This window comes from Dermacentor albipictus, chromosome 1 (assembly GCF_038994185.2).
Source record: "Dermacentor albipictus isolate Rhodes 1998 colony chromosome 1, USDA_Dalb.pri_finalv2, whole genome shotgun sequence".
Taxonomy (NCBI): domain Eukaryota; kingdom Metazoa; phylum Arthropoda; class Arachnida; order Ixodida; family Ixodidae; genus Dermacentor; species Dermacentor albipictus.
In genome coordinates this window covers 213762821-213781914 of record NC_091821.1, presented here as the reverse complement: position 1 = coordinate 213781914, position 19094 = coordinate 213762821, and the positions used below count along the sequence as shown (strand labels likewise).

The 19094-nt window shown below is 49.8% G+C and overlaps 1 protein-coding gene across 7 annotated transcripts in view; it reads right to left on the bottom strand.

Annotated features, from left to right (window-relative positions):
• The window catches only part of LOC135900084 (puratrophin-1-like), a 716878-nt gene that overhangs the window by 222715 nt on the left and 475069 nt on the right, over positions 1-19094 (bottom strand). For 5 of the 7 annotated variants that reach the window (XM_070530832.1, XM_070530837.1, XM_070530838.1 and 2 more), the window contains one exon: positions 11040-11757. In XM_070530832.1, the coding sequence (XP_070386933.1) occupies positions 11040-11757 (718 nt within the window). Of the gene's footprint in view, positions 1-11039; positions 11758-12155; positions 12216-19094 lie in introns of those variants that run through there. The other 2 variants (XM_070530839.1, XM_070530833.1) reach the window with 2 other exon arrangements.

The following is a 19094-nucleotide window of genomic DNA, read 5'->3' as shown; positions in this document are numbered from 1 at the left end:
GCGTGAGCGCCTTGGACGCACACGCATCGGAGGGCGTTAAGCGCTGTTGTAAAACACTCCGCCGGCGGCGCGGCTGCGTTGAACTTGCAGGCTTGCGCAACCCGCATCCAAACGTTCGCTTTTCTGGCGTGCTCTCGGCTCCATCAGACAAAACGAAGGGAGGAACCAACAAGGCACCGTTTGCCGAACTGCAAGAATGTACGGAGCAAACGTTAATTTGGATTTACTACCTCTTTTGAAAGTTTTGGCTATGCAAAACCAACAAGTCGGACGATGACCGGCGACTTCCTTCGCAATTTGCGCGGACTTGGCACCATTATTTCGATCACCGACATAAACGAGGCGCTTGCGAAGTTTCCTTCACTATATAGAGTGCTTCTCATACTGCTTTCGGCCCTAACTCTATATGGGACACGTATTGGCTCGGCCCATGCATAATTATCAGCGATAGCCATAATCATATGGCGTACTCACTTCAAAACGAGCGGCAACTGCCCGACTTAAAATTTCCTTTCGCAATGCTTTGAATATAGCTAACGGCATTTATCTGAATTAGTTCCATTCAATGAGCACTAATGCTCGCACAATCGATTCTCGTGATGTTTTTAGATACGGAAGATGAGATGTTTGGTCACTGTGAGAGGGTTGGCGCGGCTACCACCATGCCGATAGTCACGATATAGAATCTGCCTCATTCAGCATCACTGAAGTAATGCCATTCAACAGACTATTGTTATTCATTTATCTTTTCCTTTTTTTTCTGAAGTTAAAGAACGAGAAATATCTCCTGATGCAGTCACATATATGTACCCTCTCGCGAGAACTGATGCCACGGGAAGCGCGCGGTGCGACAAAATAAACCCGCGTTTGTTTTCTTTTCGCACAAACGCCATTCTCCCGCAGCCGGCCAGCCTATAAGGAAGAGGCGGGTCGGAAGCGCCGCTCCGCGGCCGCATCGCGTTCCCGGGACAGAAGCGGCCCGAGAAGCGATGCAAGCGCGCGTCGCGTGCGCACGGCAGAGCTGAATACGAAAAACGCCACCCAAGGGCACGCACCTCGTTACGCGGACTCTGCCATCACGGAGGTTTGCCCCGCGGCCCCGTACGCAGCGCGTATACACGCGAGTATGTAGGTCGCGCCGCTCGAACAGCAGCCGCCATTCAGTCGACACTGGCGACGCGCGCGACTCCGGCGCGCACTTCCTGCGGGCACACGCCGCACACGGCGGGCCGCTCATTTCGCGGTGATTGCGCGAGCGGCTCTGTTTGTCTTTGGGCCTGGCAGGCGTCCACGACGCGTCGGTCGCAGTGACTCACGCCGGACGCCCCTGCAGGCCGCGCCTCGTCCGCGCATGCCTCTCCCGCGTCGTCGCAAATAAGCAAACGCACTGCGCCAGCTTCCCACGGAGACGCCAGGTCGGCAAGGTTAGCGCCACACACGCACAATCGCGCGACGATCGCCCAAGCAAGGACCGCCTGCCATTCATTCTCTCTCGTTTTGTACCTTTCTGCTTTCGTTGAACGCCCATTTTATTCTTTAAGGGCGCGCGGCGCTTTTGCAAACGTGTTTGGCAGAGGTTTGTACAGACGCGAATGTATATGATCGCGCGCCTTAAGATGTGCGCGTAAACTTTCCCTCGCGGTGAAGACCTTGGTTTGCTCGTAGGCTCCTATGTTTACGCAATGACGATTAACGTTTTCAGCGAAAAATTTGCAGCCCACAGGTGAAGTCCGCCGAACGAATTCTGAATGGATGCATTTGAAGCACGACGAAAAACAAGTGCACAGAAGGAGCTGGCGAAGATGGAGAAAAGCTGAAATCGAAAACGCGCTATCCAAAAAAACGTGCGACCTCCTGATAGCGTTACGGGGACGATTGCCGCGTACATTAAGCTCGAGCCACATGCTAACGTTGCACCGCTATATAAAAAGGCTCTGCCGTCGCCATGCACGCCAGCATGCACGCCAGCTGAGCTGGGGCGGTGCACTTGTGAACGGTTCATCTGCAGCTGCTGCTGGGCGGCTGCGCGCCCTGCGAGAGCGCTCCACACCAGGGAGGGGAGGAAGATAGAAAATTGCACCCGGCAACGGTGGCGGCTAAAAATACAAAGCCATTAATTACGCCGCAAACAAGCATCATTGAAGTGCACAACGTCGTGTAAAATTGGTTTAGCCCTGCCTACCACGAGCGGTGCGTGAAAGTGGGGTGGTGCGTGCCTGTAACGACTGCGAAATTGCCGCAGCCTTTCCTTACCCTTACGCCAAAATTATTCGGCGGCAAAAACGCGGCTAGGCCCCGTCGATGAAGCGGCCTGGGCGCTGGAAAATAATGAACTACAACAGGAGCGGCGCCCGCCGCAAGTCTTTTCAGTTTCTGTTTTTTATTGGCCGATGCGGGCGCGCATCAAGTGGCACAGCATCGAGCAATTACCGAACCCACGAGCCAAATACGGACACACCCCTCTCCACTTTCCCCCAACCTCGTGCGCCTGCGCTGGCACGAGGGCGGCTGTGCTAAAGCGGCCTGAGCTCAGTTCGCGCAGCCAATGCGACGCGACATGCACGCTACGGTGTGGCATTTTATGCTCTGCGCGTATGGCGATAGCGGAAGTGTGTGGAGGTCTATATATTTGACGCTGATAGCTAGCGCCAAGGTTGAGAAAACGCGCAACATGTGGTCGTTAGCGGTATGCCGCCCCCCCCCCCCCGCCACCTCCACCCCCACCTACCCTCCTATAAGTATGCCTGCCGCAGGAGAACCCAATCTGACAAGCGCAATCGTACACGCAAGCTGGTAATTCAACTCTACTATAGATGTAATGTGAGCTAATGACGCTCTAAAATTGGCGCACTGCACATTTACATATAAAGTGGTGTCTACAAAAAAAAGAAATGTTCGTCCTATCTTATTTTCTTTCTGGGCCCGCCACGCAGAACGAAATTATATATGCTCCTACGTCCCAAGCAAACAAGCCGACTCGATACCGATATATCAACGCCTCGGCCATTTATCAAATAGAGCCAGAGAAGGAGGCGGCGAGGTTAATCGGAAGATAAACCAAAAGGGATAAGGGGAGACACAGATAAGAAAGAGAAGCGAGCTCAGAGAACGAGAGAGAAAAAAAAACACACACACGCTCGCAATAAAAAAAAAAGAAATCATTTCTGGCAGAGAAAGCGCTTGCGAATAGCGGCACTCATGCACACCGTACACATGATCTTCTTGTGTGAGGGCGATTAAAACCGCCTTACTCTGTGGGGACGCAATTAATCACGCGCTTTTTTTCTTGAACTCTCGATCATCTTATCCACATCAGTACGGGGCGTCGATCCATCGAAAAAATGAACGATCCCTGCCACGCCGGTCAAGCGCCTATTGAACGCCAACTTCAATGATTAATGACACATAACTAAGGAAGAGCGTGCCATGACTTCTACAGGTGCTTTTCTTAAGCTGTTCCTTCTCTATCCTTTTTTTCCCTTTTTGTTTTTTTACTTCAAAAGAAAGTTGTGGCGAGTCGTGCGTCATTGTTTTTATCGAGAAAAGATTGCATACAAGGTGATGCGATCACGACGCGCTATCTACTTAAGGGAGGCATACTCAAATGTATATGATTGGTCGATTCACTGGAGCACAGTGAAAGCGCAAAATCCACGGCCTAATCATCGGCGAGCAGAGGAAGCGCCCCGGATGCTAGCTGACGCATGTGATGCGGCTGGCAACGGCAGTGCAGTAAAGACAGAGGAAGGGGACGAGGGGCGCCGGGCTATTTTCATGCTCGCCCCTTTGGCGCCTCACGTATAGAACAATGCTCCTGCCATTGTCCCCCTATGCTTATAGCCGTGAGAAACGAGAAGAATAGAATCGGCAAAAATGAAGACCACGAAACGCGTCCGTTTAGAAGCTCTCGTTGGCACCAGTCGAGACTTCGCAGAACCTCAGTTGCCAACAGTGCACTTTGCGCGGTAAAATTGAGTGTAACCACTGCTGTGATGCTTATCTGGTCGTTCATTTCTCACATTTCGGTAGAATGCCGGGAATATGACACCGCAGTATTGATGTGACATGTTAGCGTTTTTGACATTTCTAAACCTCCATGCAAGAAAGCATTCTTTCAAAGTTCGACAACATCGCCTTTAGCAATACAGATGCCAGTAGAACCATGGAGCGCAGCCGGAAATGTTGCAAGGCCACCAGCGCTGATGTGGCAAGCGAAGTGAACATCTGTCAGTTATTCAAACTATAGAGTTTTCTACAGTAATTACTAGAGGGAATCCTGGCGCTGCGATCGTGCAGTCCTCGTGAGAATGATGGGAAGTGCATGGATTTGTCTGGTATTCGTGCTCGAGGCCACAGGCGTTCTTGTGGCTTTGGTTACTACGCTTTATCTACCTTCGTATATTAGACTGGAAAGGCCTATAGGAGCGAGGATCAACGCCCAATATCTCAACAACCTTTAGTTTGCAGATGACATTGTCCCCGTTCAGAAACACTGGGGATGAAGTGGAACAAATGGTTTGGGTCCTTAACCGAGAAAATGTAAGTGTAGTATTGATGATTAGTATGCAGAAGACAAATGTAATGTTCAATGGCCTGGCAAGAGAACAAGAATTCGTGGTCGCCAGTCAGCTTCTAGAGTCTGTGTAGGAACACGTTTATCTAGGGTCAATTACTCACAGGGGACTCTGATCCTGAGGATGCAATTTACACAAGAATAAAAAATTGGTTGCAGTGCACATGGCAGGCATTACCAAAAACTGACTGGGAGCTTACCACTGCTGTCGAAAAGAAAAAATGTATAATCATTGCACTCTACCAGTGCTAGCATATGGGACTGAAACTTAGTGGTTAACAAAGGCGCTCGAGAACAAGTTAAGGAGCGCGAAAAAGAGCGATGGAACGAAAAAATTTAGGCGTAACGTTAAGACACAGGAAGATAGCGGTGTGGACCCTGTCGGTTTTTCTCTCTTTTACTTTCTATATCTGTTACTTATCCAGCTGATGTCACTGTCTGAAGCTCAATGAGTAGCACGACAGGAAGCTTGTGGCGTCTTGTGACAACAATGTCCAATCACAAATGCACGCGAGCTCAAGTCACAGTTTGCGTATAGTGTCACCTGCACGGGAAGAGCAATTACAATCTGCGCACAAAGGGAGCGCGCATATTCAGATTGCTCAACAGGGACAGTGCGGTTACTTGTGTCCGTATCGAACGGTAAATAATCTTTTACTGTCCGAACATGCCAGCGCATATGTAAAGCCAGGTAGGCTAAAGACGGCCGCCGATTCTCTCTCCGAAACGGTGTCAGCAGCTGCTCTTGAAGAAACTAAACAGAGTGATCCACGTAACTCTATGTACACTTAATCTGTAGGTACAACGACAGCCCACAAAGGCCGAATAAAAGAGACACGAGAAACAGGAAGGAAGGAAAGAAGGAAAGAAAACAAGAGGTGAAAGGCAGAGAGGTTAACCAGATTAAGTGTCCGGTTGGCTACGAGAAACAGGTCACCTGATTTGGACAAGCTACCAAAGACAAACAAACAAAGAAATGAAAAAAAGGACCCTTCCTAAGCAGTAACTGGAAATACACGCGTGCAGGTTTCACCCCATGTACCGGTGGAGACATTTTGAATCCCCACTCCTCCCTGCCTTTCCTTCTCCACTTTTTCCTTCCTTCCTCCCTTGAATCCACTGCTTGCACTATCTTGCACGCATTTCGCTCATAGCAAATGCATACTGTTACGTAAGCACGTGATTCTATTTGTTGATTGATGACGTTGCTCGGCGTCACGCTTAGATGGTTTCTACGCAACCAAGCAAAATAAGTGAATTCCGGAGCTTGGGGACGAAGGCATGCAATGCAGTGCTGTACTATATTGTGGCGCTATATAGGACCAATGCGACGCCCGAGAGCCCTGGCTATGGTGAAAGTTCTTTCGTTTTGCTTTATTTTATCACCTTTTTAGGCTTCTCAAAACACTAAAACATTCTTGCAATAACCGAAGTGTCGAAGAGTACGCATTTGGGCTGGTTGGTTCATGATTACGAGCAGTAAACAGCGCTAAACAGCGCGAAGGAGACTGCCTTCCTATCGCATTAATTGCAAATTTCGCCCCTGCGCATGCTTCATTCTGTTGATTCTGTGCTTTGAGATAGTGGCGGAGTATATATATATATATATATATATATATATATATATATATATATATATATATATATATATATATATATATATATATATACTTACTGAAAGAATAAAGAAACTTGGTTGTTTGTCAGCGCTGTTGTCTGTGCCCCTCTCTGTCCTGATGTTTAGCGCTGTTTACTGCTCGTAACTAAAGTGTCATCCCGAGGGGCGTCCCACTTCACGACTATATAGGCGTGTGGGTGTATACATGCATGGAGAATTACTACAAGTCCTTCCAGCCAATCGTTACTTATATATGTAAACTGTGTTTCAGCGGAAGCTAGCAGTTGCACTGAGTGATTACAAGCAACACGAAATCGCTTGAAAAATTCCAGTTTCGGTTTTTCAGCTGAGCTGAGAAGAGATTTGAGCAGAGCAACGTGAACGCGATTAACTGCGATATTGTTGGTGAGGGTTGCGCTTTCTAAGACATGGACACAAGAAGGCCCGCGGATACACAAACGGGATCGCTGTTCTGATGTTGTATTCAATGCGATGCTGTATTCAACTGGGCAGGCAATTACACATTTTACACAACGGCGAAGTGAAATTATAAATTTTGAAATATACCCGTGCCTTGCAGTTGTTCACACGCATTCCTTATATTGAAATCAGCGCGGTTCATTTTCTGCCCAGGGCACGCGGATTCAGGTGGACCTGGAGGTATGCTTTCGTTGCAAAAAAGAAAATCGCTCAGTATTGCATTCCATCAAATTTCGCTGGTCTACGCACGCTTAGTAGAGTGATACAAGTAGTCGAGCGTTGAAATTTCTTTGCATGTGTTCACACAGCTTCGAAGCCTTGCTTGATCTATACGTGCGGAATTATATAGGCGAGTTATGCTGCACGAATATGACTCCCCCGAAATAGATTAGATGATGTCTAAACCACGGCGACCTTGACGTGTTTCCGACTCCTGCCAATCACTTCTGGCACTTGCAGTACAGAAAAGCACGGCCTCCGCGACTGGCTTCTTTCACTCCGAGAGAGCCGTCTCTGGGTGTGCGACTTGGGCAACGCCAATAAATGACGGGTTTTTACCTTTCCAGAACGCTGGGACATTATAAGCACCGTAGTGGAGGGATGGGTATCAATTTTGATCACGAAATAGGGCCTTTAAACGTGCATCTGACTCTGAGTATGCAAGTGTCTACACATTCCACTTCCATTGGAACCTAGCGAGCACGACCTCGCATCCACTGAGCCACAGAAGTGGGTAAAAACAAGAGAAACGATTTGCATTTAAATTGAAAACTATTTGCCCCTTGTTTAATGCCTTTTTTTTTAGAATTTCCGCACTTCCCGATGAAGCAAATTGTGCCCACAGTAGGAGTGAACAAGGTCTGCTGGCGGACGTGGCAACCCTCGGAGATGAAGCCAAATATGTGACATTCCGGTACTCAAGCAAAAGCGTTTGCCAGTGGTCCCTTTTGCGTTAAGGTACGGGCATGCATTTCGGCTGCTCTTCATTTTTCATAACTGCTTTACGTCTGCAGAAGCGTGGACAAATAAGCGCAGGCGGCCTCTGCAGGCTGACTCTTCGCTGCTCTCCCTTCGTTCAGAGAACTGCGCGCGTCTTACTATTATAGTGAAAGGATAGCCGACAAACCGCTCACCAGGCCGAGGCGGCAGCGTCCGATTCTCCATTCACGATTTGCGCTGCCTGAAATTGGCGAGAATCGCGTGCACCCGCATACGATAGAACGAGCGAGTTCCGCGCGTCTCTTGAGTCGGGAAAGCTTCTCGCAAGAATGCGCCCACGAAGGCCGTCCAACTGAGCGGTCATCCACCCACTGTTGGCAAAGCGGCGCCAGTTTCCCAGGCACGAAATAAAAGCCGGCTGCACGCGGTGGAAGAGAGCCAGAAGCCGCAATAATGTCTCGCCTGCCTGGGGCCAGTGTTCAACAGTTCGCGGGTGCTTGCAGCGTGATGCTTGAATATTTATACGACACCGTGCAGAGCGAGAAACACGCGTCAAAAGGGAGAAAGCCAAGGGAACGGAGGAGTAAAAGGGACCGCAAACGCGACTGCTATATACGCTACCCGCGGCGCCAAGCTCCGGGTAATATTTTGCTCAGAATTTGTACGCTTAAGTAGCTTCCCTTTATTTTTCCTCGTCACAGGCTGCAATCACAACAGCCGTCATAAATTCTGAGCGGGCGCCATCTAGCTGTGGCGCGAAAAAGCAGACAATGACGGCGCTTTGAGGGCTTTCCTTTTCCTGTAAACATCGCCGACAGCTTGTGGCAGTTTCATGTGACACACACACAAAAAAAAAAAGCAGGGCAAAAGTAATGAGACAAAGAAGTAGGTGCAGGGCCCACTATACACCTACACCACTTCTTTTTAAACTTCTGACCTCATAAAAGGAAACGTGCCTCCAACAACGAAGCGTCACATTCAGGGCTGATTTCCGCACCTCGATTCAATATCTAAGAAGTGTGAGTGCACCGCTCCGTGACCTGAATATCGTTCGCAGCAGCGTTCTCCGTGGTTTAAATATGTATACAGTGGGGGCAAATGCGATGAATTGTATATGCAAACGCGGCAGGGCGCAGTAGACATTTTGCGAACAGTCTAGGTGGCCCCTCAGCTGAATGCACAAAAACACCAGGCGCACAATTTGCGCGCTTGTCACAATAGCAATATGCAAGAAAACGTAACTGGAACGACGTTATACGCCTGTGTTACGGCCTTTTCCCTTCCATGAGGAACTAAGGCGGCGACACAACGTAACAATTCTATTCCAGTTATCTTACTTTTCGTCAGTGGTGTGGACGGTGCTCCGCTTACGCTATCACCAGGGTCAGACGGTTTTGAGCAGTCAATGGATGATAAGAAAGCAATAGAAGCGAGCGAAATAAATGGTTACATTATGCCAGCCTAACTTGTAGGTTTCTCCTCCCGCCAACTTTCCGCCGCCCTTTTCAGCTATAGGAGGCCAGCCGTAATCGTGCCAACACAGCACCACAAAGGAACGTCTGTCCTGCGCGACAACCGGCCGAAATTCACCTGCTGTGCGCGCTAACATCGAGGACAGGGCCTGCGCTCGAGAAAGCGCGCACGAGATCTAGATTGCGTTTCTGATAAACTCGTAAAAAAGATCAAAGCGGCCCGCTTTGACAGTAAAAATCGAGCAGTTCAACGAGCGATGTCTCTGCAGTGCAGTGCGCTGTTTTGCCCTTTTGATGGCGCCCGTGCAGAATCAGAGCGGTCATAAAGAGCCGACGTTTATGAGAACGGGTCGCAGCCGCGGGGATTATACGTGCGCCGGTGCAAAAACGGTTGACCTTCATAAGTACTAGTTTATCGCCGAAAAAGAGACTGACATAACTCGGCGTTCACGTGCCACTATATGTCGACCGAGGAGGAGATTCTTATAGGAGTGTTTCGATATGTCGTTCGTCTCTCGAATAAGGTTACCGCTGATATTGCTTCTTTCAGAAAGCGTCACTGAACGCTACCAGATAAGGTCATACAATCCGAAATAAACTTGAAGGCACGTCTGGCTCTCTGGCTCTTTGTCTTCTTGTGCGCCGCCTCACCAAAAACGACCAAAGATAACGAGAGGGAAAACAAAACCCATAAAACTGGCCGTCGTTCAGCCTAATGGTGCGTGGAAAGCGAGCGTGCGCACCTTCAGGAAGCTGCTGTCAACTTCAGAGCTGCTGGGGGAAAAATAATGAAAAAAAAAGAACGGCGAAGTGAAGCATAAACAACAGCATCTCCGCGAGCCTTACCATATCGGCATAGACAATTATTAAAATTAAATTATAAGGTATAACTTCCAGAAGCCATGCATGGGCTATGGGGAGACAGCATAGCGCACCCAACTAGAAGTACGCGAGCCTTTTCGGATTCCGCCTGCCTCAGAATGCGCCGCCGCGACCGGCCATATAAGCCATGACGTCTTGATCAGCAGCAAAGTGCCATATAGCTATACTGAGTCAACCTGGCGGCATGGCGAAAGCCAACTAATTCCGGCCGACGTCTAGGGGGGAGGTAGGCGGTGAAAGGGGGAGCTGCTTCTCACCCCGATCACCCATACTCCCTGACAGGTGCAAATCAAGTGCTTTCTCTCTCAGGCGACATGGCGTAAGGACGCTTCACGAGTCAGAGAGAGAGGAGGACCTCTTTAAGGAATCCCGCAGAGGTTCGCCTCACTGATCGCCTAGCATGTAGATGGTAATCACGAGAAATGAAATGATAAGCACAGTCCACATTACTAACACAACACACAGCAGCACGCAACATGCACACTAGAAAGTTCCTAGACATCTGCACGCACCACGGTGTATTCACTTGCTAGTCGCGGAAGTGGAACTAGCATTCCGCCCCCTGGCTCATCATGCAGACTATTGTATTGAGGCGGTGCCAAGGACAAGGCAATATGAAATTTCCTAACTGTGGTCCAGACCGCGCGGCATGATAAGCACATATAGAAATCTGAAGACTCCAACGTAAGGAATTTATGAGCCCGACTCTGTTCGTGCTCATCTTTAAGATAGACAATAGCCTATGGCTAAAAAGGCGTAAGTGTGTCTCTTGAAATTTCACTGCATGTTGACGTTATCACCAATAACCCCCGCTGTTACTAAGCGTTGCATATTTCAAGAAACCCCTCTGCTTAACCTCTCCCCCTCCCCCTTTCTCCACAAAAAATTCAATAAAGAATGAACTTATATTAAGCACCTGAACACATGGACGCACTTATGTGCGCTTGTAGAAGGGTGCTCTGCAGCTCGCTAACACATATTTCACGATGTTCACACATCAAAACGAGACCGATATATCATCGATTGCGTTTTGATGAAGTCTAGGTGCACTGAATAAAGCAGGGAATTCGTTTACCTAACTCACCTGGAAGCAGCATTCCGGCCCAGGAGCCTTCCCTGGACGAAGAATCGTCGCTCGACGATGGTCCTGGGTCAACTCCGGAGGACGCGCTCGTCCTACGGCTGGCGGAGTCGACGCTACAGCCGCTGCTGCTCTTGGAACATGGGCAAAGGCCGCCCGTCGCCTGGTCCTTGGCAGGTTCGGCGTGGCCCGTTGGGCCTTCACTGTCGTTCGCGTCGTCGGGCTGCTGCTGCTGCTGCAACGAAGCGTGGTTCTTGCAGGGGCAGTTTTCCAGGCGGTGCCCAGAAGCCCAGGTCTTGTTGGCCGCCAGCAGAGAGTCCCACTCAATCCTCTCGAGCCCCCGCTCGACAGAGACGAGCAGGTGCTTGAGCAGAGTCACCAGCTGCTCGTCCGTCTCCTGTCCCGAGGCCGTCCAGTCCATGGCCAGGAGCCGCCCGAGGTCGTGCGCATCGATTCTTCTGCTACAGAGGTGGCCCAAGTCGTCGCGGTACTTGAGCACCAGTTTCGCCGTGCCGGGTACTCGGGCTGGGTCCTCGGGTCCAACGGCGGCTGCCAAGTAGAAGTCACCGGGTCGAAGCACTGAGGAGTCGAGTTCGCACAGCTGGATCGCCACCCGCCGGCTGAAGCAGAGCGGCCACGCCTGGTGGCTCTGCAGGCCAGGGCAGCCGGGGCAGCCGCTGTCGCAGCACGCTCCGGGCTCCGGGCGCGCTTTCTGCGCGAGACAGAGCCAACGTTGCACTCAGAAAGGCGCTCAAAAGGGCCGCCAGTAAATCTTGCCACAGGTGTTTCGAAGCGCTAAGAGGACGACGAAATTGGGTCGCGCGAACGCATGCAGTCGCGACGGCACTCGGACACAAGTGCCGGCCTACGTTGCAGTTGCATTAACTTTTATTTTTGTTTTGTTTGGCTTTTTCCCTGCTCGTTCAACTCCGCTCCTCTCTATGAGCAACAAGTCGATGTGCATAACCGGGTCACTTATAGGGCACAGTTAAAACGTATTTAATTTAGAACACAAACAGTTTCATTCATCCACTTAAAACAGTAACATTGCTGCTGAGCAAATGCAGCGAATTACAACCCTAAAACACCTAGACGCGTTGCAATACGCACATCGAATTCAACAAACAAGGTCGTTGAGGCAAAGTTCGCCGCCATTCTCAGTGCGCGCACTTCCTTCTTTGGCGCAGGAAAATGACCTCCTGCAGTCCGCGACTTGAAACGAGCAGCGCAACAACTTACCTCATCACATTGTAAGCGCAGCAGCAAAAACACGCGCGACAGCGCTATACGTAAATATACCGAGGCAAGAAGGCCCCGAATGACATAAAACGGCCTGCACGGGGCCCGTTAGCACGCAAGAAGCAAAGAAAGAAAACCACGGTGGCGTATGAGCAGCCTCGTTGGTTAACCGGAAACCAGACCCGATAAATGAGCGAGATAGACTCGTTGCTAGGTCAGCCACTAGACCGTGCGTATGCGCACGGTGCCTAACAAGGTCCTAAAAGGGGCGCAGCAGAGAAACGCAAAGAAGGAATGATGACGCTCAAGGATAGAGAGCCTGGCTCCATATAAACCCCGCACAGGAGGGAGGCACACACTGCTTGCTTCTAAACAAAAACGGCAGTGGTACGCACGCGATATCCTCGCAGCACACGCCCTCGCGGACGAAGTACGCAAAGGCCGTGGTAACCGGCCAAAGCAAAACCATTGGACAGCAACGAAAACGGAAGCGGGTTGGGCGACGGCTGCGCCAGGAAACAGTTATGCTACTTATGCGCGCAGTAAATGAGTGCCGCGTGCGTTTGCTAACACACAGTCTATCACCTCATGGCTAATAGCCATTAGAGAGAGAAAAGAAAATATACAGCCCGGCGCAGCAGCCAAGGCGCTCCGATACTGAGCACCTGGTCGCGTTTGGTTCCTGGCCGCGAAGATAGGCCACACCTCGGTACGATGGCCGTGAGTCACAAAAGTATACGTCGAGAGATGTGCACGTTGTAGAACGACAGGTGGTCGAAATCAATGCGCTGTGCGGCGTCGATCGAGTGTAGCCGACGGTGCAGCTTAGAAAGAAACTGCTATACAAGCATAGACGTTTCATACACGGAAAAGTCCTAATAAATCGAGTTCAGTCATAGATATACGTGAGGAGCCTCTATCGAAATGACAAAGGCTCTTTGATGTATAAAGATGAATGTCGAGCATAAGTGCGATAGCAACGGAAGTGAGAGGATTCAATGGTCGCAGGAAAGAAAGATAAATAGGAAGATGAAGCGCTATCGCTAAACCTAAAATTAAAATCTATTCATTTGTGAATATTTCTTGAAAACGTTCTGCGCTACACGGAATGCCATTTCGCGCACACTGGGAGACTCATATTAAATGGTACAGGTCGAAAGATGCATGTCGACAGCAATTGAATGCATCGAAGCGCCCATTTCGCAAAGATATGCGATCATCAGCCGCTCAGAAACAGCCACGAAAAATATTGCAAAAGCTCCGCACCGCTCCTGCCACAAAGATGGCTGTTCAACGTCGAAAAGCAAGCCCCTTGATAAAGTGACGACTAATGATACGTTTAGGGGCCATGATTTGCTAGAATGCGCGAGAAAACCGCACCCTTCGTTCGGAAAAAAGAAAGAAAGAAAGAAAACAAAAGGATCCGTCGCCAAAGAGGGTAAACCGTATTCTCCCAAGCAGGACCTCTCACTGACTGAAAGCGACGGTAACTTTAGATTAGATTAGATTAGATAGATAGATAGATAGATAGATAGATAGATAGATAGATAGATAGATAGATAGATAGATAGATAGATAGATAGATAGATAGATAGATAGATAGATAGATAGATAGATAGATAGATAGATAGATAGATAGATAGAAGCAGAAATACAACGGCTGCATATGGGTAGACAGACAGTGAGAACACGCCTAATGCGGCGTTAGTTAAATTGTTAGAATAAAACAGAACCAACCAGCCCCTTTGAACACACTGTGAACTTGTTAGCTTTGCGGTGGAACTAATACCATTGCGGTCATTGTTCACGTGTTAAGGCAAAAAATGCTTGTAGTCTCGTCATTCTCGTAGGCTTCACTTAGCCCCGTGGGTGTCACAGTCTTTCCAATCGTCTATCATCGCTTACCATCAGATAACGAAGCAAAGAGAATATTCTGCCGTAATGGTCGAATGCACGAAGTCGGGGTGGTCGACAAGTGAAGCAGCCCAAACGAGGACACACGGAAGAAAATGACAAGGACACAATTCTGAATACTACGAGCCCTAGAGGCCCTTAGCTTCTGAAGCCGGGTTGTAGACCTACTGATTGACGAGCTCAACATCAACAATGCGATGGATTCGGAGTAGAAGCCGGAAAGAAGTCAAATCCTGCGGCAAAACTGGCCCACAGGTATTTCAGGATGCTGGGCACCTCCTGGTGGAGGAAGACGAAGTGATTCTTTGATAGAACGCTTGTGCTTTTGTCTCCGCTTTTTCGCTTTGTTTCCCTGCATTTCTGGGAGCTGCCGCTCCCTCCTTGCGGTAATGGATGAAGAAATCTCCGCGGACTTTCCTGGTGTGCAGCCGTCAGGTCGGCTAGCGTCCAGGAAACGTGGAAGTGCGTCAAGCGATACCGACAGCGAGGACACTGAGATATGTTCGGACAGCTACGACTCGTCGGACGATGACTTCCAGGTCGTGATGAGTAGATCAGCGAAAAGAAGACTACTGCAGACATCTTCGTCGCCAAGTGCTTCTACCGTGAAGAGTGCACCGCTGCGCTGGCCGCACACTGTGCTCTTTATGCCCGTGGACCCGGCGACCAATTTGCGGCTCCTCAACAGGCAGGTCCTCTCTTCCTTACTCGAGAGAATCGCACCAAATGAGATTAAAGACGTGCGAATAAACCCGCGGAAAAATGTCCTGGCAGTTGATGTGCTACATCGTAGTGCCCTACAACACCTACGAAATATAACTGATATCGACAACGTAAAGGTGCGATCAATGATCCCTACAGGCGGCGATGGTACTGCGGGCGTCATTTATGACGTCGACGTTGCCATTCCTAATGACGACTTGCCAACGCTGATAAAGCCAACGACAGAAGGTAATTCCATTACAAGAATTTCCAGATTGGGAAACACACGCTGTGTGAAGATTATGTTTGAAGGAGACAGCCTTCCTTCCCACGTCAAAGTAGGACATGTCCGCCATCCAGTACGACCATTCGTACCGAAGCCCCTCCAGTGTTTCAAATGTTGCAAGATTGGCCACGTGAAGGGTGTCTGCGTGAACAGTGTAGTGTGCCCGCGGTGCTCTGAGTCCCATTCAGAAGACGCCTGCAGCACACATGTTCTAAAGTGCCCGAACTGCAGTGGTCCTCACAAGGCCTCATCAAAGGATTGCCCGCGGATGCGGAAGGAATTCACGATTCTAAAACGCATGGTGCGCGACAATTCGACGCATCGAGAGGCTGCTACCGCTGTTCGGCGACGTCGGCATCGACACCGAAAACGTTCAAGAAATTCCGCAACTGAAGATAGGTACACGCCAGCTACAGTCAGAAGGGCTGCCGCATCTCCGCACTGCGCCACCAAGACAGATACAAGGAAAGCGAACAAAGAGGAGAGCCTCGCCCGTCCTGAAGAATGGCCTGAGCTACCGAGGGCACACCTCCCTGCTAAGATACCTCAAAACGCACCGGCTTCAACGGCTTCTGCCACTGTTGAAGCGACGCTGGCTGATGATCTCCAGGTCATCAACATTCTGCGGTCGCTCATGAGTGCCATTCGCGGTATACTTACCAACATGAAGTCTTCGTCTGCGCAAAGCGCACTACAGGTGCTGGACACTTTGAGTCCAGTACTTGCAGCTCTTGGTTAAAATCATGGCTCTCCAGAAGCCGTCGTTTCGTGACGAAGTCCGAAACGCGTCGATATTTCAGTGGAACGCCAGAGGACTGAAGTCACGCATGTCGGACTTTCGACAGTTTGTGTTCACGAATAAGTTCCCAGTCATCGTCATCTGCGAGCCCCTATCAGATAACATCAGACTGTCCGGGTATGAATGTTTCATGTCCGCCACCCACGGAGAATGCAGCAAGATCATCGTATTCATACGACGTGATCTTACGTATGTCCATCACCCAGTGTCGCCTGACCAAGAAAACCAATACGTCTGTCTGACAGTGAGGAAAGGCAAGCTCACTTTCACATTAATTGGAGCCTACATATCGCCCTCAAGTCGGTTGGACTGCGAGAGATTACGGCGAATCACCACAGCGACTCCGCAGCCTTTGGTGATTACTGGAGATTTTAATGCCCACCATCATCTCTGGGGAAGTTCTAAGATAAACTCGAGAGGCAGAAGATTAGTGTCATTTGCCTCCGAACAAGAACTATGCTTGTTAAATGATGGAAGCCCCACCTTTCTACGTGGAACTGCCTACTGTAGCTGCCTGGACCTGACCTTTGTTTCACGCTCCTTCACTAGAAAGGTCAGGTGGTTTCCGGATATTGAAACGCGGGGAAGTGACCACCTACCCACTTATCTTAGGGTTGAAGGGTTGACGGACTCCAGGTTAGCCGCCGTCACACAATGCATCGACTGGCCAATGTTCAAGTCAATTGTCGAAGACGGCTGTCGTGATGACTTGGCCACTAGCCTAGAGGACATCATAAAAGGTGCCCTAGAGGCTGCGAAACATTCACTTCCGAGAACGTCCACACGCACCGAATACGACATTGAGCTAGAGAAGCTTCGTACAATTCGTCGTCGTGCAGAGCGAAGATACAGGCGCACGAAGTCTGTAAATGACTTGAGGTTGGCCAGAAGAACTCAAAAGAAAATTCAGCGTCGCATGGACAAACTTCAATCACAAAGATGGAAATCATTCTGCGAATCTTTGGATCCACGAAAACCATTGTCTCACATATGGAGAACTGTTCGTGGTCTCCGTGGAACCCCTCAGCAGCGCCACCCTTTTAAGTCTTTGGCCCTTCACCAACAATGCAGCGAGATTGACGTAGCGGAAGCTTTCTGCAGGAGGATTGCTGGCGAAACTAGTTGCGCTGGAACATCGACACTCCGCCACTCACCGATTTCACGCGACTCCCGCATGGATAGTCCTTTCTCCATGGACGAGCTCGAAGCTGCACTGGCCTTGTGCAAGCGTTCATCTTCACCAGGCCCCGACGGTATAACCTACCGTGCCCTGTGTAATCTGGGTGATGAGGCTCGAAAAGTGCTCCTGCTCCTATTCAACAGCTCCTGGCGAACAGGTACGGTTCCCCAAGAATGGAAGACCAGTCGCATAATTCCACTGCTGAAGCCTGGCAAGTCGCCTGTAGACATTGCATCATACCGACCAATTGCGCTTGCCAGTTGCATCGGAAAACTAATGGAGAGGATGGTTCTAGCACGGCTAGAATGGTACCTCGAACATTACCAGGTATACCCAGATGCAGTGGCCGGTTTCAGGCGGGGCCGTTCTTCCATAGACAACGTTATCGACTTGGTGACGTACGTCGAGCACCAGAAGTCCTGCAAAAGATTATCTGCTGCCCTGTTTCTGGATGTTAAAGGAGCGTACGATTACGTAACGCACGAAGCGATTTTGAACGCGTTAGAGGCAGTAGGACTTGGCGGCAAAGTATATATTTGGATACGTAGCTATCTACATACGAGATCCTTTTTCGTACTTACCGAGGATGGCCCGACCTCCCAGCATTACAGTAACCGTGGGGTGCCTCAGGGCGGAGTACTCAGCCCAACGCTCTTCAGTCTAACACTCATTGGACTCACCGACATCCTGCCAGGCATTGTTAGGCTCTCCATCTATGCCGACGACATTTGCATTTGGACGTCGGCTGTGACGCGACTGCAGCTTCGCGCGCGGCTTCAAAAGTCAGCTACTTTGACATCATCCTACCTTCGAGAACAAGGACTTCATATATCATACGAGAAGTGCGCAGCGGTGGCATTTACCAGGAAATCAATGTCGCCATACGTGATATCCGTCGACAGACACATGATCTCGTACAGCACGAGTCACAGATTTTTAGGGGTGGTCCTTGACAAAAATCTCTCCTGGACCCCTCATGTGAATTATGTGAAAAAACGCCTGACAGGAATTTGCCATATGTTTAAGTTCCTTGCAGGAAAGACCTGGGGAGTGCCAATACACTCTATGCTGCAACTGTACAGGGTCCTCTTTATTGGATTCCTGCGATACAGCCTACCTGTCATGTCCAACACCTGCAGAACTAACCTGAACATAATCCAAAGCATCCAAGCCCAAGCACTCAAGATATGTCTCGGTCTACCGCGGAGTGCGTCAACGACTGAAGTTATTGCAGTGGCTCAAGATTTCACTATTAGAACGCACATTAGCATTGAAACAATGCGTGTGCACCTAAGACACTTCGCCCGGAACCCTACCCACCACCTAGCAAGTCTCCCAGTAGATAGGCCCCACACGACATTCAGTGCGACTGTCTTCGCGCACCGTGACTCTTTCAGGTCAGGTTACACACCTGCGGCAAGGCCTTCTATTCCTCCATGGTGTATGCGCCGTACTCAAGTGAACCTTACAGTCCCAGGACTTCAGAAAAAGTCGGACTTGCCATCATCAGCGCTCAAGCAACTAACTTTATTTCTCTTGTACGAGAAATACAGCGACTGCACACACGTCTACACTGATGGATCAACTACATCAACCAGTTCCGGCGGCGCTGTAGTTATACCAGCAATGAGAATAACCAAGCGGTTCAACACTTCCCATGTCACTACGTCTACAGGTGCAGAGCTCGCGGCTCTCCGCGACGCGCTTGAAGTGATAAATACTGAAAGTCCTAGAAAATGGGCAGTCTTCTGCGATTCCAGGCCGGCCTTGCAATGTGTGCATTCATTTCTCCGACATGGAACTCACGATCAGCTCACGTGCGAAATCGCGGAACTTGTCCATCACTTAGGAGAAAAAGGCCATGATATCTCTTTTCAGTGGATACCAGGTCATTGCGGTATCATTGGTAATGAAGACGCCGATAAAGCA